A 26,560-nucleotide genomic window follows, 5' to 3' on the forward strand; every position below is an offset into this window, starting at 1 on the left:
AACTCAGGACAGGGGAGGAAGGGAGAACACATTAGAAATGCCTCTGGCCTCTTCAAGGACTACAAGCCTACAAGCCCCAGTCTCAGCACCAGGGAGGCAGCTGCAAGCACTTAATTGAAAAAGCACAGTGCAAAGGCAGCCTATCACAGGAGTGGCCACAGATCAGACTCCTATAGATTTAGTGCTGTCCAGGCCAAAAAAACGGGAAGACTCTGCCAAGCAGTGCTCACCACTCCTGAGAACAGTTTCCAAGAATGGTTCTGTTCTGGAAACAGTAACCAGGTTACTACTGGGCCTGTGTAGGGAGGTCAGAGGACACAACAGGATCTTGCCTGTATCTTATTGAGGTCTTTTTGTTTTGTTTTGTTTTTGAGACAGGGTCTTGTGTAGCCTAGGCTAGCTCTAAATTCCCCAAACCTCTTGCTTCTACCTCCCAAATGAAGTCAAGTCACCCACTGTGGAGGCTTGGGTTCACTGTTTTCTGGTTAGTACTAGGGATCAAGCCTAAGGCCTCCCAAGCCCCTGTTGAGTTTTCACTTTAGCTTGATGGTTGAGAAGAGCTACTGAAAGGAATGACCAGAACTGTGATTTTTTTTTTTTCTGTTTTTGTTTTGTTTTGTCTGTGTAGCCTTGGCTGTCCTCGACTCACTTTGTAGACCAGGCTGGCCTCGAACTCACAGCAATTCACCTGCCTCTGCCTCCCTGAGTCCTGGGATTAAAGATGTGCATCACCAGGCCCGGCCAGAATTGTGACTTTAAGATCATTCCAGCAATCCAGGACACGGGTTCCATTAAGAACTAGAGGTGAGGTTCTGTGACGGTGCACTTGCCTTAGCGTGTGTCACGCCCTGGGTTCCATGCCTAGAGCTGAGGGGGGACAATCAGAACAGCCCTTCCTTGAAGTCCTACCCAGAGTCAGGCTGGATAGAAACACTACAGGCCGTGAAGCAAGGTCTGGTTTTCCCCCAAGATCTTGCTAGCTTTGAACTCACAATCCACTGCCTCAGCCTCCTGAGTCCTGGGCTTAGAGGTCCATGCCGTCAAATCTGTCTGAGGGCCTGTCACTATGAAAAGGGCTGAGCAGGCATATATGTGGCAGGGGATTTGCTACACGGGGGATCAGTTGCTTGTAGCTTGGTGGGAGGTCTAAAGAGGCCATTTTCTGAAGCATGAGAGCAGTAGGTGTGTGAAAGGTGTTTGGGGGGACAGGCTGAGAAGGCCTGAAGACCCGTAGGCGGCTTAAGATGTCAGTGGAGGGACAAGCTCCATCTGGAAGGCATGCAGAGTGCAGAGGAAAGGGGGCAGCGGTTGGTTTCCCAGGGCTGGATGTAGGAGCAGGGGGAAGCGGAAATGGCCTGCTCAGAGCTCACTGGATTCGTCCCTCCACACACAGCAGCAGGTAGTCTCTGAGCATCGGGGGCAGGGGGAGCTGGGAAGCAGCCTGCCGGCAGTTGCCACCCAACTGAGCACGGACAGCCAGGCGGGCCAGGTGCTGAAGCCGTCTTGGCTGGTTTTCCATGCTTAGGACTGAGCTGTAGAAGGCTTCATGTTCCTGGGCCAGAAGTAAGGGAGGCTCAGGTGATCCAGTACCCCCAATTTTGCCCTTCCAGGAGATAACCCAGTGGTGGAGGTCCAGGGAATTTTCAACACATAGCACCCTGCCATGGTATGGGGGGTGGATTTCAATCACGTCTGTGGCCACTCCCACCCCAGACATGCTGGTGGGATTCCCACCAAGTCAGAGGCGACTGATAAATGAATGGCTGTCAGCAAGGGACCAGGGAATATGGGAGGTCAAAGATTGGCCTGTGCTGTTCCAGACAGGCGTGGAACCCAGGGGTTTCACCCCCACCCCTTGTCTGCCCAGGGTCTGTCCTCCCTCTCTGAAGCTGGTCTTGAAGCTTGAAGGGAGAGGCCTCTGGCCTCACTAGCCCCTAGGAAACAGCATGGCAGTCAGAATGGACCTACCTTCCACAGCTCGGGAAGCACCGCCTCCACCCAGGTGTCACAGGCCGGAACGCATGGATAGGTGTTCAGCAGGACTTCCAGGGCCCGAGGAAAGTTGGCACAGTGTTTCAGCATCTGGGAATCAAAATAGGAGCTTAGGAGCTCCGCGGTGCCCCAACTAAGGCAGGCCCAAGTCTGGCTAATAATATAAATCACCACACACACACCCTCATCCATCTCTCCCATACCTCGGCCTGCCCCATCCACACCTGCCCCGAGCTCCTGGCCCAAGTTTCCTTGACTCTTATCTTCCTTTGGACACCCTCTCCTCTCTGCCAAGATGGGGGTGGGCCTCTAGTCCCTGAGGGAGGCTTTTGATCTTCTAGACCCTTCTAGTCGGGGGAGTTCAGCCCCAGGCTCCCCGTTCCCGATTGGCACCGCCTTCCTGGGGCCCTCCCAGCGCACCTCAGGGTGAATGGGCTGAGCCCCGTAGTCCAGCAGCGCTGCCAAGAGGACCTCCGGCTCCCAGTTGGGGGCGTCCTGTACCGCCTGCAGCGCGCAGTCCATTGGTGTATGGCCTGCCCCGTTGGTGACTCGAGCGCTGGCCCCGTGGCGAAGCAGCAGCTCAGCCAGGCCTCCGCAGCCATTAGCGCAGGCGTTGTGCAGTGGCGTGTGGCGCTTGCGACCAGCAGCCCGGGGATCAGCCCCAGCTTCCAGGAGGTGTCGCGCGGCAGCCTCGTGCTGCCGGCAGCTGCCTGGCCCCTCCGCACCAGCGCACGCGGCGTTCAGCGCCGTCTCCCCCTGGCTGGTGCGCAGGCCCACGTCGGCACCGTTCTCCAGGTACAGGGCCACGTGTCGCTCTAGGCCACGAGCTGCAGCCACATGCAGGGGGGTGACCTCACTCTCCTGTGAAGCCACATTCACGGACGCTCCAGCCTCCAGCAGCAACCTGGCGCACCTACGGAGAGGGTGCAAGGCCCCAAGGAAATCCTGAGGACCCCGAGGCCTGCTATCACCACCCATATCCTTCCTACACTTCTGCCTGGAGGTCCGGCCTAGTGTTTCCCCTCCGATCACAGAAAACCCATTACAAACAGCAGACTTAGGGTGACAGTTGAAGCTGCCAGAAGCCCCTTGAATTTTCAGATTAAAAAAAAAAAAAAAGTTAAGCTTCAAACGGTCTAGTGCAACAGCCAAGAGCACAAACACAGCGTTAACTGATGTGGCAGAATCTGGAGAGTCCACTGGACCTGAACTGATTTACTTTTTTTGTTTTGTTTTTGAGACAGGGTTTCTTTGTGTAGCCCTGGCTGTCCTGGAACTCACTCTGTAGAACAGGCTGGCCTCGGACTCAGAGATCTACCTGCCTATGCCTCCCGAGCACAGGGATTAAAGGCGTGGGCCACCACTGCCCAGTTCTAACTTACCTATCTTGTGCTAGGTGTGGAACGGTGTAGGTGCACCCCACCAGGCAAGCTATCACTGAGCTTACACCCCAACTCTGCCAGACTCAAATTCACTGTGTAGCAGAGTATAATCTTTAACTCCTGATCCTTCCGCCTCCTCTCCTCACTTGCTGGGGTTACACTTGCACGCCCAGCTTCTGTGGTGCCAGGGATCAAAGCCAAAGCTCCAAGCCTGCTTGTTGGCAATCGCTCTACCAACTGAGCTACAACCCCAGTTCCTGGTCTCCTAACATTCTGATAGGGCAAGATTTGGAATACCCACTCCCCTGTACACCATGACACCTGGAATATTAAAGTGTATTAGAAAAAACAGGCTATGTTCTCCCGGTCAAGGAAAGCACTCAGGGACCTACCTCCCTGCCCTACTTATCCTTAGAGGAACCAAGCAAAACCAAACCAAACAATTTAGAGAGAACCTGTTTCCCAGTCTCTGAATTCCTGGAAAAATTACAGGCCAGCACACCATTAGAGCAAGTGTGCTGTTACCCACCGTGGTGACGGAGCGTGAGATGAGCTAAATTGTCAGTGAACAAGACCAATGGTAATTTGTAAGAAAAAAGGGCAGTCACAGTTGCGGGAAAGCCAGGGGCAGATCATGTTAGTGAAACTGTTAACTGGAGAGGCTTCCCCGAATACGATCCGAATCATGGACAAAAGCCCCTCCCCCCCAGTGGCCAAGACCTGAGTAAACACTGCCTTTGACAAACTACCGAGTGAGTTTAATTCTGCAGTAAATTCTAATTGTTGGCGTATCTTGACTCCTGATACCGAGCTTAAGAAGCGATTAACAGCTGTCAGTAGGGCTCCAGGAAAGGGTCCTTCTCACCATATTCTAAAGGACATGCTCTGGGAAGATGCTTGAGTGCAACAAGCTAGAGTTCAGTTTTATCGTAGGACCCAGAAAAGGAGCTGACAATTTCATTTATTGACGTGGGGTTAGCAAGACCCTGCTGCCAACAAGCAAACAATGAGAAAGGGTTAGGGACATAAGCCTGAGCTGGCCAGGTACTAGCTATTACGTATACCAGACGGAATCCTCCTGCCTCAGCCCCCTGAGGAAAGCTAGCAAACTTAGATCACTTTGGGGTCCACTGCTGATCTACAGCTAATGGGGACAAGTCTCTAGCTGTGGGCGGTGAGTGTCTTAGTCCTTACCTGCCAGCTGAGTCTGTTGAACTGATTTGTAGGAGAGTAAATGCCACCAAGCAGGGAGTCTGAGAAACTGTTGACTTTTGAAAAGTTGACTAGGCGTGGCGGCTCATGCTTGAAATCCCAGGGCTTAAATGACTGAGCCAGGAAGATCACTCAGAATTCGAGGCCAGCCTGGGCTACAGTAAAACCCTGCTGCCAACAAACAAACAACAGAAGAAGGGTTAGGGACGTGAGTCAGATAAGAGTGTGCCTGCGGGGTGCTGGAGAAAATGGCTCAGAGGATAAGAGCACTGATTGCTCTTCCCAAAGGTCCTGAGTTCAATTCCCAGCAACCACATGGTGGCTCACAACCATCTAAACATGAAATCTGGTTCCCTCTTCTGGCGTGCAGGTGTACATGCTAACACACATTGCATAAGTAATAAATAAATCTTTAAAAAAAAAAAAAAAAGAGTGTACCTGCGGGCTGGAGAGATGGCTCAGAGGTTAAAAACACTAGTTGTTCTTCCAAAGGTACTGAGTTCAATTCCCAGCAACCACATGGTGGCTCATAACCATCTATAATGAGATCTGGTGCCCTCTTCTGGCCTATAGACACATGTACAGTCAGTATAGTGTATAAATAATAAATATATTAAAAAAAAACTTGAAAAAAAAAGAGTGTGCCTGCCTACCGTGTACAAAGGCCTGGCTTTGACTTCTGAGCATGGTGGTGCCTGTCTGTAAGCAACGTGGCACACACCTGTAATCTGAGCACTGGGGAGCAGAGGCAAGAGAATCACTTCAACTTCAAGGTCAGCCAGGTATACAGGGGAAGATTCTGTGTCAAAACCAAAATACAGATTTTAAAAATTAAATAACTGGGAGGAGAGAGCAGAGGCAGGGGGATCACAGGTGTGAGCCGTGGCAACACAGAGGGGTCCCATCTCCGAGCAGAAGGAAAACCAGACACAGTACTGAAATTCCCCTACTGTGGCCTCTGCAGGCCCCTGCACACACGTGCATATTCACATACACTATACACAGAAACAAAATGGGGCCTCTAGGTGAGTAGGTGAGGTGCTCTATAGACGACAAAGCTTTGCCAAGTTATCCTCGCTCCTAGGCAGGTGAGCTGCGAGTACACGCACACACTCCCCACAAAACCATCCCGGGCCATGGGTACCTACTGCAAGGACTCAGGAGCCGTGCAGAGGTGCAAGGGAGTCATGCCCTCCTCAGACAATACGTCAGCCTTGGCACCGAATGTGAGCAGCAGCCGGACACAGTCGGGATGGGCTTGGGCACAGGCCTCGTGCAAGGCGGCACGGCCTCCAATTCGGGCGTCAAGCTCAGCCCCCTGCAGGATAAGGTGTCGGGCACAGTCTGTGTAGCCTCTGGCCACAGCGATGGTGAGGGGCGCCGTCTGTTTGGTCTTTGGAGTCAGCACCCAGAATCCTGAAGAGAACAGGCGGCACTGTAGGACGTTGTAAGGGAGAGCAGGGTGGGGAAGTTCCCTGTGGATGATGGCCTTCCCTAGTTACGGAGCACAAACAGCCAAGCTATACCTCTGGCTAGGGGTCCACTCAAGTCCTGAGTTGGGAGTATACCTTGAAAGAGCTTTTTAAATTACTTTGTCAGCCAAGGCATAGGGCGGCGCACGCCTTTAATCCCAGGGCTCAGGAGGCAGAGACAGGCAGATCTTGAGAGTTTGAGGCCAGCCTGGTCTACAAGGTGAGTCCAGGACAGCCTTACACAGCCTTACACAGAGAAACCCTGTCTGTGAAAAACCAAACAAACAAAAACATAAAACTTTGTCAGTGTATAACAAAACAATACACTCCCCAGCACTGGGGGAAAAAAAACCCACATAGTATGTGTTAAACAAGTTGTTCTATAGAATCTCACAAAGGCTGAAGAAAACAAATAAGCAAATCCTGAACCTCAGGGGCTTTGAGTGGCTTGTGGACTCGGTGGCTCCCTTTATTCACGTCTGGCCCAATGGTTAGGAGACAGTAGCCACACACAAGTATGTATGTGAAGCTGAGCTTGGAAATGGCCAAGAACAGCACTGAGTTTTAGGGCGTTCCTGGGACGAGAGGATTGCACAGATGCGTGTGTTGGGGGAAGAATGGAGGAAAGACTATGGAATGAAAAGAGGGGTTTGTGGATCCCATGACTGGGGTTGGCTTTGAACGGACTCGGTTCCCTGGTTAAGAGCAATGGCTGGTCTTCCAGCGGACCGGAGTTCAATTCCTAGCATCCACATGGTGGCTCACAACTGTCTGTAACTCGGTTCCAGGAGGTCCAATGGTCTCTCCTTGCTTCTCTGGGTACCATGCACACAAGGAGTGCACAGATCTACACACTGACAAAACACCCACATACATAAGATTAAAATGTAATTTAAGAAGAAAGGGGGGGATGGGACAGAGTGGTGGGTGGCACATACCCACAATCCCATCACGCCACTTGGGAAGGAAGCAGAGGCAAGCAGAAGTCTGAGTTCAAAGGCATATCAAGTTCCAGGCCAGCCAGGACTCCATAATGAGACTCTGTCTCCAAAAATAAACAAACAAATAAACAGGGAAAAGGAGCTAGGTATGTGGCTCAACAGGCCAGTAATGACGGCATGCCCACACAAACCATCGAGGGCATCAGGGGAACCCCAGGGAAGTACAGGATAGACCTCAGAGTGCAGGGAGGTTCCAAATGCAGGGAGCAGGGGACAGTGGAACTGGGTCTGCACGGGCATCGGAAGAAGGCTTCCTGGAGGAGGTGGCTGTTAGCTCATAAAGAGTGAATGCAGTGAGACTGGAGGGAAAGGCTCAGGCTCAGGGGTTACGAGCACTTCCTGCTCTTGCAGAGGACTGGAGCTGTGTTCCCGGAGAATCCAGTGCACAGGCTCACAACCACAGCCCCCAATTCCAGGTTCAGGGATTCTAATGTCCTCTTCTGTCCTCTATTGGCACTAGGCATGCATGTGGTACACACACACAAGCAAAACACTTGAACACATAAAATAAAATAAGGAGAACAATGAGTGTAGCGGTGGAAAAGTATAGGAGAAACATGGATATATATATAAAAATAAAAACATTTGAGTATTTCCATATAATTAATATCTATCATATAATTGTCAACCAAAACCAAAATTTGCAAGCCATATATATGTTATATAAGAACATAATTTTTTTTTTAAGCTGGGTGCTGTGGCGCACGCCTGTGATCCTAGCACTCAGCAAGGCAGAGGCAGGTGAATCCCTGTGAGTTTGAGGACAAAGTGAGTCTACAAAGTGAGTCTAGGACAGCCACGGCTACATAGAGAAACCCTGTCTCAAAAGAATATAACTTTTGGAGGCTAGGTGGTGCAGTGGCTCACAGCCTTAATCCCCACTTTCAGGAGGCAGAGGCAGGTGGATTTCTATGAGTTTGATGCCAGCCTGATCTACGTAGTGAGTCCTAGGTCAGCCAGGCCTACATAGTGAGTGAGACAGTCTGGAAAACACGAAAAAGAAAGCCACAGTTGGCCTCAACTGTTTAGGAAGGAGCTAATATGGGTGATTATGCCAGGCAGTCCACTCTAGGATCTTTAAGGAGAAGTGGGCTGTGGACTCTTCCCTCCCCACCCCCACTCCTGTCCCCTCTTCTGCCCTCCTAGGTGGGTCTCCCTACCCTGTTCCGCTGACCAGGCTAGCTGGTTGCTCACAGTCTCCACAATCATGTTGGCAGCTTCTTCATCCTGGAACAGGATCTGGACCTGCTGCAGGTCCCCAGAGAACAGGGCATTGTGGACAGCTGGGTCCCGGCAGGAGCGGCGGCGAGGCCTGGTGAGCCGGGCCTGGGGACCAGCGAGGTTCCGGTGGCTTCGGCACTGATGAGCAGCAGCCCGCCTCCTGTCCTCCCATTCCAGCCACTCTCTCTGTAGTCGGAGAGCGCGCAGGGTGGAGGAGGTGAAAGGGAAGCTCTCCCCTGCCATGAGAGAGAGGGTCCAGGGTCTGGGCAGCGGCACCTAGGCAGAGAATCCTTCCTTGTCCCAGCTAGCACTTTTGCCCTGGGGAACCACCCTGCCCCCTTCCTGGTAAGCCAGAGAAGCAGCTGACGCTATAAATAGGCCCCTCACTGCATGGTAAACAGTTTGCAGATGGTACTGGGCCAGCCCCTGCCCCTACTGGTACCCTTCCACTGCTTAGCAGGTCCTCAGCCAAGGTTGCTCCTGGACCCCACTTCCCTGGAGTGAGTCCAAGCAGTCAGGCAAGGGATAGGTGGGCAGGACAGGGCAGGGGAGGACCAGGGTCCTGCAGCCTCGAGGGGTTGGCCAGGGAAGTGGCCAGGAGCCCAGTGTGGTCCACAGACAGTCAGTCAGGGGAGCTGGAGAGAGATTCCCGATAAGCCAAACCACCCTTCCTGAATTTGAAGTAACAGCAACCACTGCGTACATGGACTGCCCTTTCTAGAACTTAAATAGCTCTCACAGCCGTCTCCCCCCAGATGACCACAGTCAGTGAGGTCACACAAAACAGATCTGGTCAGCCAACGAGATGGCCGAACAAGTACCTTGGTTCAGCACCTGGAGTGAGTGGTCTTATTTTATAGAGCTAAGGAATTTAAGTCCTTTCTTGTTGTTTGCTTGTTTAAGGTAGGTTTTATTTGTGTAGTCTTGGCTGTCCTGGAACTCGCGCTGTAGTCTAGGCTGGAACTCACAGAGATCCTCCTGCCTCCGCCTCCGAGTGCTGGGATTAAAGGTCTGCGCCAACACCGCCCCGTGGAATTTAAATTCTAACAAAGTGACTGGCTCCAGGTCACCTAGCTTGTGGCCTCACTGAACGGCAGACAGTTAAGCGAGCCTCTCCCATGCTCTCACGCCCAAGCAGGACGCGGTCTCTCCCTCCACTGACTGGTTTTCTCCCTGGCTTCTAAGGGGACTCACAAACCTCCGTGACTGGCTTGCCACGGGTTGACCTTGGACTGACGGGACAGAGAGCTTCAAACCATAACCCCCGTCACCCTTAGGAGGAAGTGGCCGTGCTTCCAGGAGCCACTAGGGGGAGCAATGAGGCTGCGAAAAATCGGCAGCTGGTCTGACTGTCTCTGCCAGGGGAGGGTGGAGAGGGATGTCAGCCAGCCTCGGCCTCCCAGGCTGTTGGCAGGCCGAGTGGCGTCTCAACAATGCCGTGTGCTTTCCTCCGGGCTCCCTGTGCCCGCTCCCACCCCTGACTTTCCAGCAACCTCCCCGTCCTCTGTACCGTTCACTTCCTCCGGGTCACGGGCCCACACACAGGATCTGTGTCTCCCACGCTCTGTCACCAGCTTCCCCAGGTCCTCAGTGCCTTCAACCTGGATCAGCCCAGCCTGTGAGCGTCTCTACCCTCTGGCCACATGGCCGTCTGCAGCCCTGCCAGAATTATCTGTCCAGAAGGCTCACTTTCCTTAAAAGCCTCTGCAGTCTGGCTCGGGGTTCTTCCACAGAAGTCCCAATTCCCTCGTCTGGCCTCACACCTCGGGGCATTCCCACCAGGCTCTTCACCTTTGCCTGCTGTCCCTGTGGCACGGAACCTCCCAACTCGTTCATCCAAGGCAACCTGCTGTGTCTAGGTGCCCCTGCAATGCCAGCTACTCGACTTCTGAAGGACATCGGGTGGGCTTGGCAAAGTACCCATGCCACAGACATGGCCCTGGATGTGGGCTCCAGGGCAGGCCCTGGCATGGTCGGTCTTGACACAGGGCTTAGGAGCACTTGCCTCTCCGTAGGCTGCCCTCTCCTCAACACTGAATGAAGGTCCCTATTCTCTGCCAGAGCAAACACTCCTCTACACGCCCAGGTGGGTGGCAGCAGCCTGCGTTTTTTTCGGCATTGCCCTCACCCTCCGCTCAGTCACTCTGTGCTCGGCCCCAGCTTCTTGGTGGCGTTCCAGGGTGGGAGATCGCAGAAGAATGAGGTCATGGCCGGAGAGGGGTTGAGGAGCCTCAGAGAAAGGCACCTCTATGGAGGCAGCTGTGATTAACCCCACTGGAAGCCATACCATAGTTTAATTGCCCTGCTGACGGCCTGGCTGAGCACCCACAGCTGAGTTCCCAGGGTTGGGAGTCTGGCAAAGCCAGGTGGGGCCAAGAGGGGCCAAAGCAGTGGGTGTCCCTTTACTCCCTAAGGCATAGAGCAGTCAGAGCCTGACCTCTGCCCTGCCTTCTCGACTCCCAGCCTCAAAGTGCTGACTATAGCTTTGTCCCCCAGAGACACCAGTGTGTAGGTCTTTTGTTTCTGTTTTTGTTTTCTGAGACAGGGTTTCTCTGCAGTCTTGGCTGTCCTGGGCTCACTTTGTAGACGAGGCTGGCCTTAAACTCAAAGAGATCGGTCTGCCTCTGCCTCCCTGAGAGCTGGGATTACAGACACTGCACCCGACTTAACAATGAGACAGAGAAAGGAGACCTCGGTGGCCAGCAGCTAAACTGGATAGAACAGTGCCCAGGGATTTGATGCTCAGTCTGCCTCCTGGGAGCTCAGTCTGGGGAACAATGAAGCACCCAAGAAACTAGGAAGAGTTAGGCGTTAGCAGCAGGCAGAAGAGGGGGCATGTCAAAGTGTGAGGCGTTAGGGAACGAGTCCTTCACTGCCCGTACATTCAACAGCTCTCAAGCTGCTTACCGTCTCCTGTCAGACCATATCCATAGGATCAGTCTCTCGGAGAAGTGGCAGCTGAGGCGGGGAGGCTGCCAGTCAGACAGGCCTCTTCAACCTGCTTCCTTGGGATGGAGATGAGGTTGAGCACGCAAGGTCCAAGGTTCAGTTTCCAGCACTGCCAAACCCAAAACAGGAACAGATTTTCACAGTCGTCTTACAAGATGGCTGACCAGTGGCTGGAGAGATGGCTCAGCAGAGCCCAGCACCCATAGCCTGTGGCTCACAATCTCCTGTAACTTATGCTCTAAGAGTTTTGGCTGGACTCTGTAGGCACTCACATGCAGCCGGCATGTGTGCGCACATGCATAAATAAAAACAAACCACCAAAAAAAAAAAAAAGAGTGATAGTTTTCAGAATGATTGAAGTCATCAAAACAAGGAGGAGCCTAGAGATCCAGGAGGGGTTCTCAGGGGAGGGATTGGAGAAGGCCAGCAAACCTGAGAAAATGTGGAGTATTGGTTTATACTGAGATCAATGGAGCAGGCATCGTGACACATGCCTGTCATACCAGCATCAGGAGTCAGAGTCAGGAAGATCATGAGTTCAGGATCAGACTGAGCTATGTAAGTTTGAGGCCAGCTTGGATTCGGTGCTGTGAACCTTTAAAGAAACAGATAAAATGCATCATACCAATGCTAAGACGCTTTCATGTGTGTGGATGCCCTTGGAAGCCATCTAGAATTACAAGCAGTTGTGAGCTGCCCAACGCAGGTGCTGAAAACTGAGCTCAGGTCCTCTGGACGAGTAACAAGCACTCTTTCCAGGTCCAGGGTATCTTTAGCTGCTTTCCCACCTTACATCTTGAGGTTCTCTCTCTGAACTCGCCGTATGGAGCAGGCCAGCTAGTCAGTGAGCCCCTGGGTATGCCCTGCTGCCCTGGCATCACAGGTAGATGCCATCACACCAAGTCATCTTCCCAGCCTTGTTCTCTTGTTGCTGTTTCCCTGTTACAAACACACACACACACACCCATACATGTGCCTGCACACACATGAATAAAAGAAAAGGATGAGTGGCTGGAGAGATGGCTCAGTTGTCAAGAGCACTTGTTCAAGAGGACCTGGGTTCAAATCCATATGGCCCTCACAACCATTTGTAACTCTAGTCCCGAGGGATCGAAGCCCTCCAAGGCAGCAGGCACACGGCTGGCACACAGACATAGATACAGGCAAAGCACCTGCACACACACACACACGCACATACGCGCACATACACGCACGCACGCACGCACGCACACACACACACACATTAAAAAAGAACACGAGGAAGAGAGGCAGAGGGGAAGAAGGGGAGAGAGTGTAGACATGTACTCGCTTTCTCACAAGTGAATGTTGCTTGCTCTGCCTTGCTGTCCACCTGCAGGAGCTTGGCCGCCTTATCCAGCAGAGAATAGGGGAAGGGGTTCGGAAGGAGGGGTGACATTTTATTTCAGAACCAGATACAATAGCCCGCACTCCACCATGACCCTTGTGGGCACGTTAGCTACAGGCCTTGGGTCATCTTTGCTGTGGTTGTGGCTCCTCTGGGTTCCTCAGCTCTCAGGGGACCGAGGAATAAAGGGACAAGGAAGCCAGACTTGACATCTCTCTAAAGTTAAGATGAGGTGGGAGGATCACACTTGTCCTGTTGGCTGGCGGACTATGTGCCAGGACATGGAGGCTAGGGGGTGAGCCTTGCTCAGATTTCTGGGATGCCCAGGCCAAAGGAAACTGTCAAGCCACAGCAGCCAGCACACGGGAGTCCATCACATGGGGCTTTCTAAGGTGGCCATGAGGGCATCCGACCATGGGCTTGAGTAGTCCCCGTTGCACTGGCTTCCTCTCCCTCAGACGTGACCAGATGCACCTAGAGCTTGTCTGGGGGGCAGAGGGGGTGTCAGCTCACGGTGGGTGCCCTGTCTTGGGACAGCCCCAATCGCTGGGCTCGCAGAAGAAGTCCTCGGGGAGCTCACTCAGGAGTCCATCCAGGTCATCTGCAGATGGAGGTGGATAGGAGGAAACTCAGTGACAACCAGAGGACTCCACAGAACTCAGATTGGCAGGCCCTACCGTTTGCGAGCTCCTGGACCTGGCTACACAGTCAGAAAGCTGGTTCGTTGGGGCCAGACAACCATGCCAATGGGTTTGACACTGAGCTGATCTACCTTTCCTTGGCTCCCTACAAACACACACAACACAAAAGGCAGGAGACAATCCCTGGGCCATGCTAGTAGGGACGGGGAACCCCTGTTCTTTGGTGGTTTCTTTCCCTTCCAGGACTTATGTAGTAGAGGACTGGTCCCCACAAGTTGTCCTCTGACCTCCACACGACATGGCATGCCCGCCTTTTCAATAGATAAAATGAGGAAAGAAGAAAGCGTTCCTGACCAGAGCTGTCAGATGTGGTGCTTATGGGAAGCTGGAAAAGCCGCTGACCCTGGTAATGGCGACTTTCTGCGAGCGGTGAATGCTTACTGCATGCTTCTTCCACCTCAACAACCCTTCTCAAGGCAGCTCGAGGTGGTTGCTGTGGTCAAACCCACTTTACCGAGTGAGCAAACTTTACAGAGGTGCAGCACCTTGCCCCAGCTGAGCACACGCAGGCTCTGCCTGCTGCCACGTAGAAAAATACCACTTCCAGGACGGGGTCAGGGGGCTCCAGAAGGCAGACTGTAAACCACACCCAAGAGCCCAGCTTCGGGTCTGGCAAGAACACTGCCGGGAGGAAAAGGAGAAGGCAGACTGGGGAGCATTCAAAATTTAATTAAGGTGACTAGCTCTGTATTCAGGGCAGGTGGGGCTGTTACTTGCTTACAGCAAGGAAAAAGTTGCCCAATGGGCTGGGCATGGCAGTGCTTGCCTTCAATGCCAGCACTTGGAGGTTAAGGCAAGAGGAGAGCGGTGAGTTTGATGCCAGGTTGGGCTGCACAGTGAGTCCCAGGCTGGCTAGGACTACACAGAAGACTAGATCTCAAAAAGCCAGAAGTTGCCTTGTGGGAGCCGTGCTGAGACAGGCCAGCTGGAGAAAAGCATCGGGGAGGAAAGGGAGGAGCAGGGTGAAGGATGGGCCCTCAGGAACGGCAGGGCTTATGTTTTTGTCTTCAGCCCTATAGAGAGGCACGAGACATGCCTGTATTCCGCAGCCAACTCTCCTCACTCCATCTGTGACCACCAGCAGCTTCTGACAGCAGTGGGGTCAGCAACAGGCTCTGTTACAGGGAGAGAGTACAGGATTCCAGGCAACACAAGACCCCCGCATAAATTCAGAGTCGCCTATGTAGGATCTAAACAAACAGGCTCTGTGGGTTATATACTTGTATACTGTGACTATGCTTGGTGTGAGATCCCTGCCCATAATCCTCTTGCCTCCAGGCCAGACAGGACTGAATTTCTGAAACTGAAAGCTGAGGAAGCGGCTGGCACTATGTGGGCTCCACCTGAGGCTGGCTCCACTTGGGCCTCTCAGGTTTGCGGCCCAGTTCCCCTGGCTGTACCGATATGGATGTGACTTGTTGGCTTTCCTTGGCGAGCCTTTGAGTGCAGGCAGGGTGGGAAATCTGCCTCCATGATCTGCTCATGAGGGCTGGGAATGGTAAGTGGGACAGAGTGTGCCACGTACCCAGGGGTTGTTGGGGTTCCCTCCTGCAGCTGAAGGAGCTGCCAGTTCATGGTGGCGTGAGCTACGGACATACTTCACGCCTTTTATACGGCTTCTCCCAGTGATTGCTCTTACCAAGGCCCGCAGCCTTGCTGAGCAAGACACCCTCTGATTTCTGAAAAGCGCTGTGCCAGTCCACACAGTATAGCAGGAGGCTTAAGGTACAGCTACTTGGAAGCACTGAGGCCAGAGGATGCTGAGGGGCTGTGGACCTCACCTGCCTCAGGGAGCTCTTCCTCAGGAGATACTGCTGGGTTCTGTGATGTTCTGAGGCCCTGCGTGGGCTCTGCAGCCACCTCAGGCTGGAGGTTTCCACAGGAGCTTTCTAGATCCTGAGGACAGTGGATCTGGTTACCAGTGCCCAATGCCCCTGAAATCCCTCTACCCAGATGACCTCAAAGGGAGGCCTTGCATGACAAACACATGAGAAGGGAACGGGGCGGGGGCCAGGGTCACCCAGGCCCAAGCTGAGAGAGAGGGGTCAAACACCAAACGTCCCAAACAGCAGATAAGTAAACCGGAACACGCTTTTCAAGCTGATCTTTCCCAGTTCTATCAGTGTCTAATTTGGGGGGAGTCTGTATGACCACCACAGAGTTACGGTAAAGAGGCCCTTCACCAGTGTGTTGAGGAGTTAGCCTGAGATTGAAAATAAGCTGTTACGGGGGCTGGAGAGTCAGCTCGGCATTTAAGAGCGCATGCTGTTCTTCCAGAGGACCCGGGTTTGATTCCCAAAACACACATGGTACTTCACAGCTATCTATGACTCCGATTCCAGATCTGCTGCCCCCTTCTCACCTCTGTGGGCACCAGGCGCATACATGGTGTGTGTAAACACATGGGTGTACATAGATAACAGAGCTAAAACACTCAGGTAAAATAAAATGAAACAAACAAACAAACAAACAAAAATCCTACATTAAAAAGGAAAAAAAAAAAGGAAGAACTACAAAGCGACAGGACAGACAAGGCTACACAGAGAAATCCTGTGAGAGGAAGGAAAATGATAAAGAAAAATGAAGTTATAGAGGTGGGCGACATGAAGGCATGTAAAGGGGTCCATGAAAAGGAGGGAAGATTAATAGAAAATCAGCAGTCAAACACTTGCCTATAGATGGTGCAAGAACAGGGAAAGGGATGGGGCTTGCCCGAGGTCCTAGTAAAAATTATTAGCAGAGCTGGGATAAGACCCAGGTGCCCTACCCTCCTCCGAGCTAGGATCCTAAGGGTGGCGTCAGGAGGAGCCAGCCTAGCTCTGCCTCTGCAGACGGCCTGGAGCTACCTTCAGCTCTCACGGGCACCAAATGCCTTAGTTCCTACAGGGGGGCGCTCCAGCGCGTGCCCGGCAGAAGCAGACGCCAGGAGGGAAGTCTCGGAGCAGGGGCCAGCTCACCTGACGGGTCATTTGTACTCCTCGTTCTCTGCGTTGCCACCTGGCACAGATGTGACCCTCTATCATTTTCTGCCATCCCCCCAGGGGGGCCCTCACCCTGGTTCTCAAGTGACTCCTAACTTCTCAGATGATCACGCCTGCCCTCAGCCATTCGGGGATCACCAGGAAGCCAGCTGCTCTTCTAGGTACTGTTACTCAAGCGGCTGGCAGGCGGCTGGCGCGGGGGCAGCAGAGACTCCTGTTCCCAAAGGCACCTCTTTACCTCAGGGAAACTGTCTCCTTTACACCTTTGCCTCCAGGGATGAGAGGAGGAAGAACTGAGAGAAGCCAGGCAGGACAGCTCTGCCCGTCACCATCTGTCCTGTCCCACTTACCTTGGGCAAGGGCTGAGGTGGCTTGAGGAAGTCCCCATCCCCAGAATCGAGACTGTAAATATGGACCAGGTTGTTGGGTGTCACGTTGAGGTAGTGGTTTCTGAGTGAAGGAGAAAACACTCCAATCTGGAGTTAGGAAGGGAGTCAGTGTGTGGCGGGAGCATGGTGCTGGCGGGCACCACTGGGCACCAGCTTTCCCTTTGCTTCCTGTCCTAGGTACCAAGCTTAGTGCCACAGTGGGACCACTTACCCCCAATACAACGCTCTATCCCCATTTACCCATGAAGCGCAGAGCAGCTCCAGGAAAGCAGGGCCCAGCTGCTCCCCGGCTAGCGATGGAGGGAAGGCAGGCAGCCAAGCAAGGACAAGCTGGGGGGGGGACCTCTACCTGCTTCAGCAGCAGCACCGAGCCAGGCCTCAGCTCACTCTGGTGTGTCTCCAGAAGCACCCTGTGTACCGTTCCAAGCATCTCTCCTGCAAAAGCCACAAGGCCTCTGCCTAAGGGCCATGGGCACGGCAAGGGTTCTGAGCGGCTGGCTGGGAAGCGGGCTGCTCAACCTCAATGGAGGTCAATCATAAGACACTCTCAGGACCCGCTCCTTACCTGTGGGGTCCTTAAAAACCACACTGGCGTCCATCGTGCTCCGAGTCAGCGACTTGATCATCACCGCCATGTTGGGGACTTTGTTCCTGGGGAGCTGCTTGAGAGCTGCCTGCTTACAAGGACAGGCACTCACTGAGCTAGCTGTGGCCTCACTGTCAATCCCTAGGGCAGCCAGGGGGTGGTAAGAGCCTTCCTTTGTGGCAGGCCAACGCAGCTGGAAGGGCCCACTCTGCTGTGGAGGCCAAAGCTGGCGGGCCTTTCTCTCTCTTAGGTTTCCTTCCTTTTCTATGGGTTTTTGTGTTGTGGCTCACTGCATGAAGGCAGGCCACAGGCAGGGATCGACTGTCCCATGAGAGAGCACTGGGAGCTCTCAGGGTGGCAGTGGGCCTCAGGCTGGTACCTGAAAGGGCAGGGGCAGGCCCACTGCTGTGCTCAAAACTGTGGGCGGCACTGAAAACAGACAACCCAAGGGACTTCAGGCTGCCCCCTCCGGGGACAGGACTGGGGTGAGGGGTAGCAGATGGCCTCCTCCAAAGGTGAAGCAGACGGCAGGGGCTCCGTTCTCAGTGCCCTTACCTTGCGCAGCACCATGACAATACTGTAGGTATGGAGAAAGCAGGTGGGGTCTCGCTCGTCCAGGCCCAGAGCAGATTTCATGGTGAGCCAGGGTCCTCGCCCAAAGTCTTCTTCCACTGATCCCTGGGAACTACTAACAATCTGGTACCAGAGAGCAGAGAGGAGCCTGCATTAGTGAGTGGACCTGCCCTGGGAAAGATCCCGGACTGAAGCAGGGCAAGTGGGTGGGAGAGAGAAGCGGTGAATTCCCTGGGATGGAGGCAATGGATGCCTCTCCGTTACCACGAAGAACAGCACGTGGCAGGTGAGACCTGGCTGCATCTTTCACCAAGCAGTCAGAACAGAGGTTTTTTTTTTCCTTTGTTTTTTTGTACTTTGTTCAATTAGGTCCTGACTTCAAATACAATGAAGCAAAAGACAATCCCCCCACTTACATTTTTAAAGATTTATTTATGTGTGTATGTGGGCCTGAGTGTATGAATGCACAGGGGTGCATGCAGATGCTCTCAAAGGCCAGAAGGGGGCGCTCAGTTGCCTGCAGCTGGAGTTACAGGCAGGTGCAAGGCACCTGTTGTGGGTGCTGGGAGCCAAACAAAGGTTTACTGCAAAAGCAGCAAGGGCTCTTAACCTCGGAGTCATCTCTCAAGCCCCATGCATCTGCCTGAAAACTGTCTGGAAGTCTTAGGAGTAGGGGCTCTCCATATATATTTATAGTTCATAGAGCGTCATAGCCATTTTGAATCCTGTCATGTTTTATTTGATGCCCCTGGTTTCAACCATTAGCTGCTTTATATCAACTGCGTTGACTCCAGGCAATCACTGCCAGGTTTGGACCTGAAGTGGATGGGCAGCCCTAGGCAGCTGCCGAAAAAAAGAAATAGGACAAGAATTAAAAAGCAAAGGCGGGCCTGAAGACAGAATAAGTCAATTAGAGTCCTGGGGCGTGTGGGGTGTGGGGCTGGCCCCACCCACTGAAAGGGAACCTCCTGGAGGCAAGATGGGGGCACGCTCTTCCCAGCTCAGTTTCCAGAAACCCAAGAGGATTCTCGAGATACCATCTCATTAGACTTATTACACTCTCCTCCCTAGGGAAAAATGCAGCTCCTGGGCCCATCGTTCTCAGATGGAGGAGAAAGGCTGAGCCACGGCCTCACTCTATGTCTGTAAATGGCTGCCTCCCCCAACTGCCCTTTGGTGTGGGCCTACCAGCATCAACTGAGGCAGGCAAGGGTGCCCCTCACTTTCAAATGCCGCCCACGAGGCGAAGGTTTATACGGAAGACATTACCTCAGTCTGGAGTTTAGCCAGAGCACCGTGAGTCGGAGTCTGGGGTGCGGAAACCATGATCTCCTCCAGATTCTCCCCGCTGTGCTAAGAGGGGAGAGAAGGCGAGAGCAAGCTCAGCAGCTGTTATTTACAGGTACAGCGTCTTGTCTGGGTTACATAATGAGTTCAGGAAACTATCAGCGACAATTAGCACATATTACACTGCCTCTAACGCGGTCTCAAGAGCCTCATTGGTAGTTAAAAAAAGACACTTTGGGGATCAGTTTGGGAATGTAAGGAAACTGGAGCTGGCCCAGGAGCAAGGCCCGGTGTCGCCTGAAGGGGGCAGTGACCCAAATAGAGGAGGTTCTGTGATGAGTTAACTGCGCAGCTCTCCCCGAGGCTCCTCTCAGAGAAGGGCAGACCACCCCCGGGCTTCTCTGGAAAGGCCAGGAAGAGCAAGTAACAGCAGCGATTGTGCCAATCCCCTCACCAGAAGAGAAGGCACCTGCTTCGACCAGACCACAGCCTCAGTGCCAATCACCTGGGATCTAACTCTGAACTACTTTAAGGGGCCTCATCCCTCCACCACCAGCTAGACTCAGAGGCGGGTTTCACTTCTGACCCAGGTTCCTCCTGTCAGCCCCCAGGGCCAGCCAGATGCAGTGAGGTGTTCTGTGATGGCTAAAAGCACCTCATCTCGAGCCTCTGTCTTCTCCTTGCTGGACCAACCCCCATGCAGGGTTCCTGAGCTCTCCTTTATCCTTCTAGTCATCTACCCAAAGCCACCGAGCAAGGCCAAGGTAGAGCCCATGTGTCCCCAGGAGCCAGGGAAAGACCCCTCCTCACACTGCACCCCGTGAACATATTCATCACTCGCCCCCACCCACTTCTTCCTCTGGGCTAGTATGAGTGAGAAAATATTCCTGTCTAGGGCTAGCAAACAACAAACGCTTAATAAGCACACAGAAACTAGGAAGTTGTGTCTCTAAGCACCACGTCATAGAAGGCTTTTCAAGCACTGCCCAATTTTTATTTATTTACTTATTTTTAAGGGAAGGTTTACTTCGATACTGACAGGCCCTCAAGAACCTGAGGCAGCCAGTCACACTGTGTGCGCATCAGGAAGCGGGGCGCTCCCCCTTTACATTCAGTCTAGGAGCCCTGCCCGGTACCGAATGGTACCTCCCACAGTAACCAAGGGTGGGCCTTCCCACCTCAGTGAAATCTCATCTAGGGGATCCCTTTCCCCCACTGGTGCCGGGGTTGGAACTCAGAGCCTCCTCTCTGCTAGCCTTGGCTGTCCTGGACTTGCTTTGTAGCCCAGGCTACTCACAGAGTTTTGGCCTGAGTGCTGGGATTACAGGCACGAGCCACCACGCCTGGCTCCCTACTCTGTTTTTTTTGAGACAGGGTCTTTCACTCACTGTCTTCGTAGGCTGGTTAGTCAGTGAATCCGAGGAATCTTTTCACCAGAGTTAGGATCACAAGCTCAGGTGCCTGAGCCATCTCTCCAGACCTTGCAAATCCTTTCTCACCACTTCCTGGCTGTCTTCTGGCAGCAAAGATACTATAAGCTTGGACTACTGTTTCTTCCCTGGGTCCTAATTTCCTGGAAGACAGGTCACTCACCTGGTGAGGGAGGAGTCCTGCTGGGCCAGGGAAGCGGCGGGTCTTAGCTCGACTGTGGGGGCGGGCGGGCCGCTGTGGTGTCCGGCTGGTAGCGGTGACTAGCTGGACCAGGTGGTTGGTGACTATAGGTGTCTGAAGAGCTGGCTGAGGAAATGGGGCCGAAGTCCTTCTGGGGGTGCTGACAGGAGATTGCATGGGAGAGAGTGGGGCTCGGGATGGCAAGGGCCCCTGACGGGATGCTGCAGAGCTGCAGCGGGGATGTTGGGGTCCGGGAAAATGGGGTTTGCCGCTTGACCAAGCTTTGGGAGACCGAAATGGCGGAGCAGACAAATGGTTCTGCGGGCTGTTTTGAACGGTCCTTCCAGCTGCTCGGGGAGGCTGAGGTGCAGTGACAGGGGAGTCTCTTTGATGGGAAGTGGAAACTGCTGAGGCAGCCGGGACAGGAAGGCTGCCTGCGGCTCTAGGTCTCAAGGAAGGCCATGGATTCCTGCAGTGGACAATGGACTCCTTCTGAAAAGATCCACTCAGATCAGCTATTCGGGCCTTTTTCGCCAACACTGGATCCTCACGGTACCGAGCAGGCAGGATTTGGGTGGCTCCGGTATGGACTCGGGGTTCTAGCTCCAAGCCGGCTCCCTCCAGCTCCATGCTTGCCAGGGCCTTGTCAAACTCATCTTGATCAGGTGCTTCAAAGCCACCAATGCCCTGCTCAGGGCTCTCAAAGATAAATCCAGAGTGTGCTGATGAGGCTTGGAGTCCGGATGACCCCTGCGGTACTTTTTCAGCCAGTGTCACTCTCTGCCGACTGCCCTCACCGCTGGCAGAAACTGAGACAGGTCTTAGGGACACTGCTCCCACACAAGGTGGATCCCTGACGGTCTGGGGCATGCTGGAAGGAGGGAGACACAGTCCTGGGACTGACCTGCTTGAAAAAGCAGGGTATGATGGCAATGGTCCTGAGGACCGTGCCTGCATAGTCTCCTGTGGCCTGGAAGAGACGAGTCTGGGGCACCCAGCATTCCCAGGCAGTGCACTAGCAACGTGGTTCTCTGCATTCTCCAAAGCAGATAAGAAATCCTACAAAGAAACAAAGAAAGTGGGCCTTTGCATCAGGGTTTTATTTGTTTGTTTTTGAGACAGTATCTCACATAGCCCAGACTGGCCTTGCTGAACTTGCTATGTGACTGAGGATGACCTTGAACTCCTGACCCCTCTGTCTCCATCTCCCAAGTGTTGGGATTGCAGGCCAGTGCCACCATATTTGGCAGGGTCTCTGTATCTTCCAAAAAATAAAAAATAAACGGAATAAAAATAAAAACAAAAACTTCTACTTTTGCTGTTTAAGCACCCAGTATGTATGTGTACAGATACATACTCATACAAGAGACCAAGACATGAGAGGCCAGGATAACATGTCTCACTACTCACAATCTACCTATAGCCAGTGGGGCACCAGGTTTCTGTCAGACTCATTCTTTTTTATTTCGGTTGTTTTTTCCAGACAGGGTTTCTCTGTGTAGCCTTGGCTGTCCTGGACTCATTTTGTAGATCAGGCTGGCCTCAAACTCACAGAAATCTGCCTGCCTCTGCCTCTGCCAAGCCCAGCTTGTCAGAAGCGCTCTAAGGCTATATTTTCAGGTAGTTACTCTTTTTTCAGTCTCCAGGAGGAGGCTTACTGGGAAAGCAACAGGAAACTCATTCCAGGGCACCAAGAAGCCAAAGGCAGACCACAGGGTCACAGACCCATCTGAAGGAGACTGGAAAGCGTTTCAGTCAGGACTGTGGGGAGCGACCCTGCTGGCCATGCAGCCTGTCCCCACTATACTCCCCACCTGCAACCATGCACACCCACACCCACAGTCTTCTGTAAGGCAGAGAGCCCCCCCTGGATTCAGGCAAACGGAGAGATGTTAAAAATAGCTTCTCAGGCAAGTTAAATTAGGTATGGACTGCGTCTGGGAAAGCAAGGTGAGACTGACACCTTCAAGAGCAGACCCGTTCTGAGTCAGAACTGCTGATTAAGTGACGAGAGGGGACTAGCCACCCCCAGCACCCGCCACTGCTCTGGACTGTCCGAAAGGTTCTTCCTGCTTTAGATGTTTATCAAGAGTCCCACACTCCAGCAATACCTAGAGCCACAATAATAATGATGATCAGAATGGCAGGACCCTGGTCACCTTGTAGCTTGATGGTTCCCTTTCCTCCCAGAGAGCAGACACTTAGCTGTAACAGCCTCTGTCTTGGGAAGCAAGAGAGAGACAGGCAGGCCATTTTCAAGGATCAGTGTGTACAGTCAAGAGTCATTCCTGTAATTCCATCATTACCCCGGCAGCTCAACTGTCACCTGCTAAGACCCAAGAGGGCCACTTCTGTAGTTGTTTCCAGGTATAATCCCAGCAATGAAGACTGAGGGTAGGAGGGTCAGGAGTTGAGTGTCATCCTCAGCCACACAGCAATTTTGGGGTCAGCCCAAGCTGAGAGACAGTGTCTCATTAAAAACAAAACTGAAGCTCTGTGAGTTTGAGGCTAGCCTGCTCTACAAAGTGAATTCCAGGACAGCCAGGGCTGATATATGGAGAATCCCTGTCTTGAAAACAAACAAACAAACAAACAAAAACAAACAAACAAAAAAAAAACAAAAAAACAAGAACAAAACCCAAAGAAAACAGAAAAAGTTGGTAACTGAATGATCTGTGAACACAAAGATCCTGTTGCTATATGACAAACAAGAGACACTCCCTGGGTATCAGGTGCCACTCAGGCATTTTACTAGACTCCTCTGAGAAGTCTTATAATGGCCCTATGACTAGGTGCAGAATCTGTACCCTATGGATGCTGAAGGCTGAATCTGAGACTTGCTGAGGCTGGACAGATGGCTCAGTGGTTAAGAGCACTAAACTACTCTTCCAGAGGACCTGAGTTTGGATCCCAGCACTCATGTCCAGGCATTCACAACTGTTACTCCAGCTCCAGGGGATCTCATGCCTCTGGCTTCCATGGGCTTCTACGTGAACATGGGGTGCACACCCAGAGACACACAAATACATACATAAAATAAAAACAAAAAAAAAGAGAAGAACCTGAGACTTGGACTGATCAACAAATAGGACTAGAACCTACTTGGGCCCTTATCCTATATCAGTCATTTAGGAGAGGAACTGGGAAGCAAAAAATGGCTCCTATTGCATGCAGTGGTGTGAGCTTTTAATGCCAGCATACACTCAGGAAGCAGAGGCAGGCAAATCAAGGTAGAAATGCCCAGTGTCCTAGATGAAACTATATCCGTTGGTTCTGAACAGGAAGATAGAGACACTAATCTGGCAGTCTCTGTAGCCAGGCATGGTGTCACATGCCCATAATTCCAGCACTCCAGAGGTTGAGGCAGGATGGTTTCAAATTTGAGTTGAGCCTTTACTACACAGAGAGACCCTGTTTCAAAACAAATGAACAAACAAACAAATGGCAACAACAAACCCAGGCATTAGTAACACCTCTTCCGGAAGAGCTTGGGATATGGATCAATGTCAATGCTTTGATCACTAGCAGCGTGAAAGAAAAGACAAGGCTCCTGTTGGAAATGGTCTAGGAAGGCCAAAAACAAAGGGCTTTGCCCTGGTTCACATGGCCAGTAAGTGACTTACTGAAATTCCCCTGCCGGAAATTCTCATTTAATTGGTGTGGGGCAATGCTTACACAAGGGTGATTCCAAAATGCTGACTTTGTATCTCATTTCATTTCTTATCTTCTGAGAAGGAAGAGAAGAATACGTGAAGCACAACAGTGCCCTTCATAGTAGAGAAGAGAAAGTGGGAGGCCAGGAAACAGAGTAGTCTAACATGGTTCACATGCCTGTTGGTGCCCTCAGGTCTCAGGCCAGCCAGCTAACAGTGTTGTCTCCTCCCAGCTTCTGGCTCTCCATAAAATCTCCTCCCACCTCAGGTATGCTATTATAAAAGTAAATGAACTCACCCTTGAGACAGCTCCCTAATTTAAAAACATGTAGGGAGCTAATGTGTGTGTGTGTGTGTGTGTGTGTGTATGTGTGTTTAAATTGAGACAAACTCTGTCTCCCGGAATAGCTCTGAATTCTGTGCAGTAGAGGATGATCCTTTTGCCTCCCCACCTAGCAAGTGCTGAGATTACAGGCAAACCCCACATACCTGGTTTTATTCATCCCTTGGGAATTGAGGTCAGGGACCTGTAGCCACTTGCTCCCATTCCCAGAATTTTTGTTTGTTTTTGTTTGAGACAGGGTCTCCCTACACAGCCCTGGCTCTCCTGGAACTCACTATGTAGACCAGGCTGACCTTGAACTCAGAAAGATGTGCCTGATGGGACTGCTCCATATGTTCTGAACTTGGGTGTTTCCATCTTAGGGCATCTTTTGCCACCTCTGATCACCAACATTTCCCTACCTCATCTTCAAACTCTTCTTCTACGGCAAACAGCTTCTGAAAACTACAAGTCTGAAAAAGAAAACAAAAAGAGTCACTGCAAGAACATTCTGTATTCACTGTCTTTTTTTTTTTTTCCCCAGCTCTAACAAGATTATCTCAAGTATACTGTTTTTCTAGTTTGTGTTTGGCTAGTACTGGAGGAAAAAGAAGAGATCTGACTTAGCTAAAGACTTAAAAATATAATCATCTGGGCCAGAAAAATGATAATATATATAATATATATTTGATAATATATGTAATACATATATTACCATCCGTCCGAATTATTCCTAGAAAGGGGATGGGGGAAAGGGTGTCAAGTAACCCAAGCTAGTCTCAAACCCATTATGTTGATGAAGATAATTTTTGACTCATAAAAAAAAATTTATTTACTCAGGGTGGGGGCCACCATTGTATCTGTGTGTTGGTCAGATGACAACTTGAGGGAGTCAGTTCCTTCCACCATGTGGGTCCTGGGGATGGAACTCAGCTTCTCTGGCTCAGGCACCACCTCGGCCCCTGACCTTGAACTCTTGATCCTTTCACTTCCCAAGATATGGGCTTACTTGCCTGCACCACCTCTAGAAGTCAGGCCTGAGTATTTTGCAACATTCTCAAAGGTTTGTCCAACCCAAGAAACTATCATTAATCCTGGCCTGGAGCCCTCTCTTCTGGGAATCAAGGCGGTGGTTTCTTTCTACAGAAGTCCAAAACCCAAAAGCTAAGTTCCCAAGAGGGTGGTTTCTTCAGAAGGTTCATTTGAGTGCCATGCGCACAGCCAGGGGTGTGGCGGAGAGGGGGAAATGGGGAGGTGGGGGGTGGCGAGGCCTGTTTCAAAGAGAGGGGTGGGGGAGGAGAGAGTTGAAGGGTCACGAGGGTTGGGGGAGCTGATCCCAATAGGCAGTGAAGTTTGGGGACAGAGGGATTGATGATTATTTCTCCAAAGGGTAGGAAAGTAATTAGAAGGCAGTGTCCGTAGGTCTGTCTCTCGGTCACTGTTTTTATGTGATGCTGGGGAGGGTCCTTGCACAAGGCCTCCTGACTGGAACCCAGGTCTGCAGACTGCACCCAGCCCTTCCCAGACAGACCCCAAACTAACTGATTCAGAGAGCACGGACCTGCTCCAAGCCAGACCTGGAGTCCGGCTTCCCCGCGGCTGGGACCCCTCGCCGCCCCCTCCCCCAGGGCGGCGTTTTAGCGGCTTTACCATGACGACGGCCGCGGGTGGCGTGTCCCGGCCGCGTCAGACTCCAGCTCCAGCTTGTCCCAGATGTAAGCGGGGCACCGTGGCCGACCGTGCCCGCGGAGCGGGGTCGAGAGAAGCGTCTTTAAGACTGCAGCGGAAGCTGAGAAAGGGTTGCCGAGAGCCTAAGGGTGTGGGTCCCGGGCGGCATTCGAAGCCGCCGCCATAATAGTGGC

General features: G+C 52.4%; 2 protein-coding genes across 2 annotated transcripts; both read right to left on the reverse strand.

Annotated features, from left to right (window-relative positions):
- Nucleotides 1-885: 885 nt before the first annotated feature.
- Nucleotides 886-8,541, reverse strand: Asb16 (ankyrin repeat and SOCS box containing 16). Its single transcript, XM_021642781.2, has 5 exons — nt 8,220-8,541; nt 5,735-6,002; nt 2,413-2,905; nt 1,969-2,082; nt 886-1,552 (listed from the first exon to the last, which is right to left on the reverse strand). The coding sequence occupies exons 1-5, from the start codon at nt 8,521-8,523 to the stop codon at nt 1,367-1,369; spliced, it is 1,365 nt and encodes a 454-aa protein (XP_021498456.1). The 5' UTR covers nt 8,524-8,541; the 3' UTR covers nt 886-1,366.
- Nucleotides 8,542-12,626: 4,085 nt separating this feature from the next.
- Hrob (homologous recombination factor with OB-fold) lies at nt 12,627-26,560 on the reverse strand. The gene is made up of 10 exons (XM_021642779.2): nt 26,349-26,560; nt 25,121-25,171; nt 20,706-21,782; nt 19,095-19,178; nt 17,808-17,948; nt 17,232-17,340; nt 17,016-17,101; nt 16,628-16,753; nt 15,078-15,192; nt 12,627-13,196 (listed from the first exon to the last, which is right to left on the reverse strand). Exons 1-10 carry the CDS (start codon nt 26,349-26,351, stop codon nt 13,105-13,107), a joined length of 1,884 nt encoding a protein of 627 aa, XP_021498454.1. The 5' UTR covers nt 26,352-26,560; the 3' UTR covers nt 12,627-13,104.

Source organism: Meriones unguiculatus, chromosome 7 (assembly GCF_030254825.1).
Source record: "Meriones unguiculatus strain TT.TT164.6M chromosome 7, Bangor_MerUng_6.1, whole genome shotgun sequence".
NCBI lineage: Eukaryota > Metazoa > Chordata > Mammalia > Rodentia > Muridae > Meriones > Meriones unguiculatus.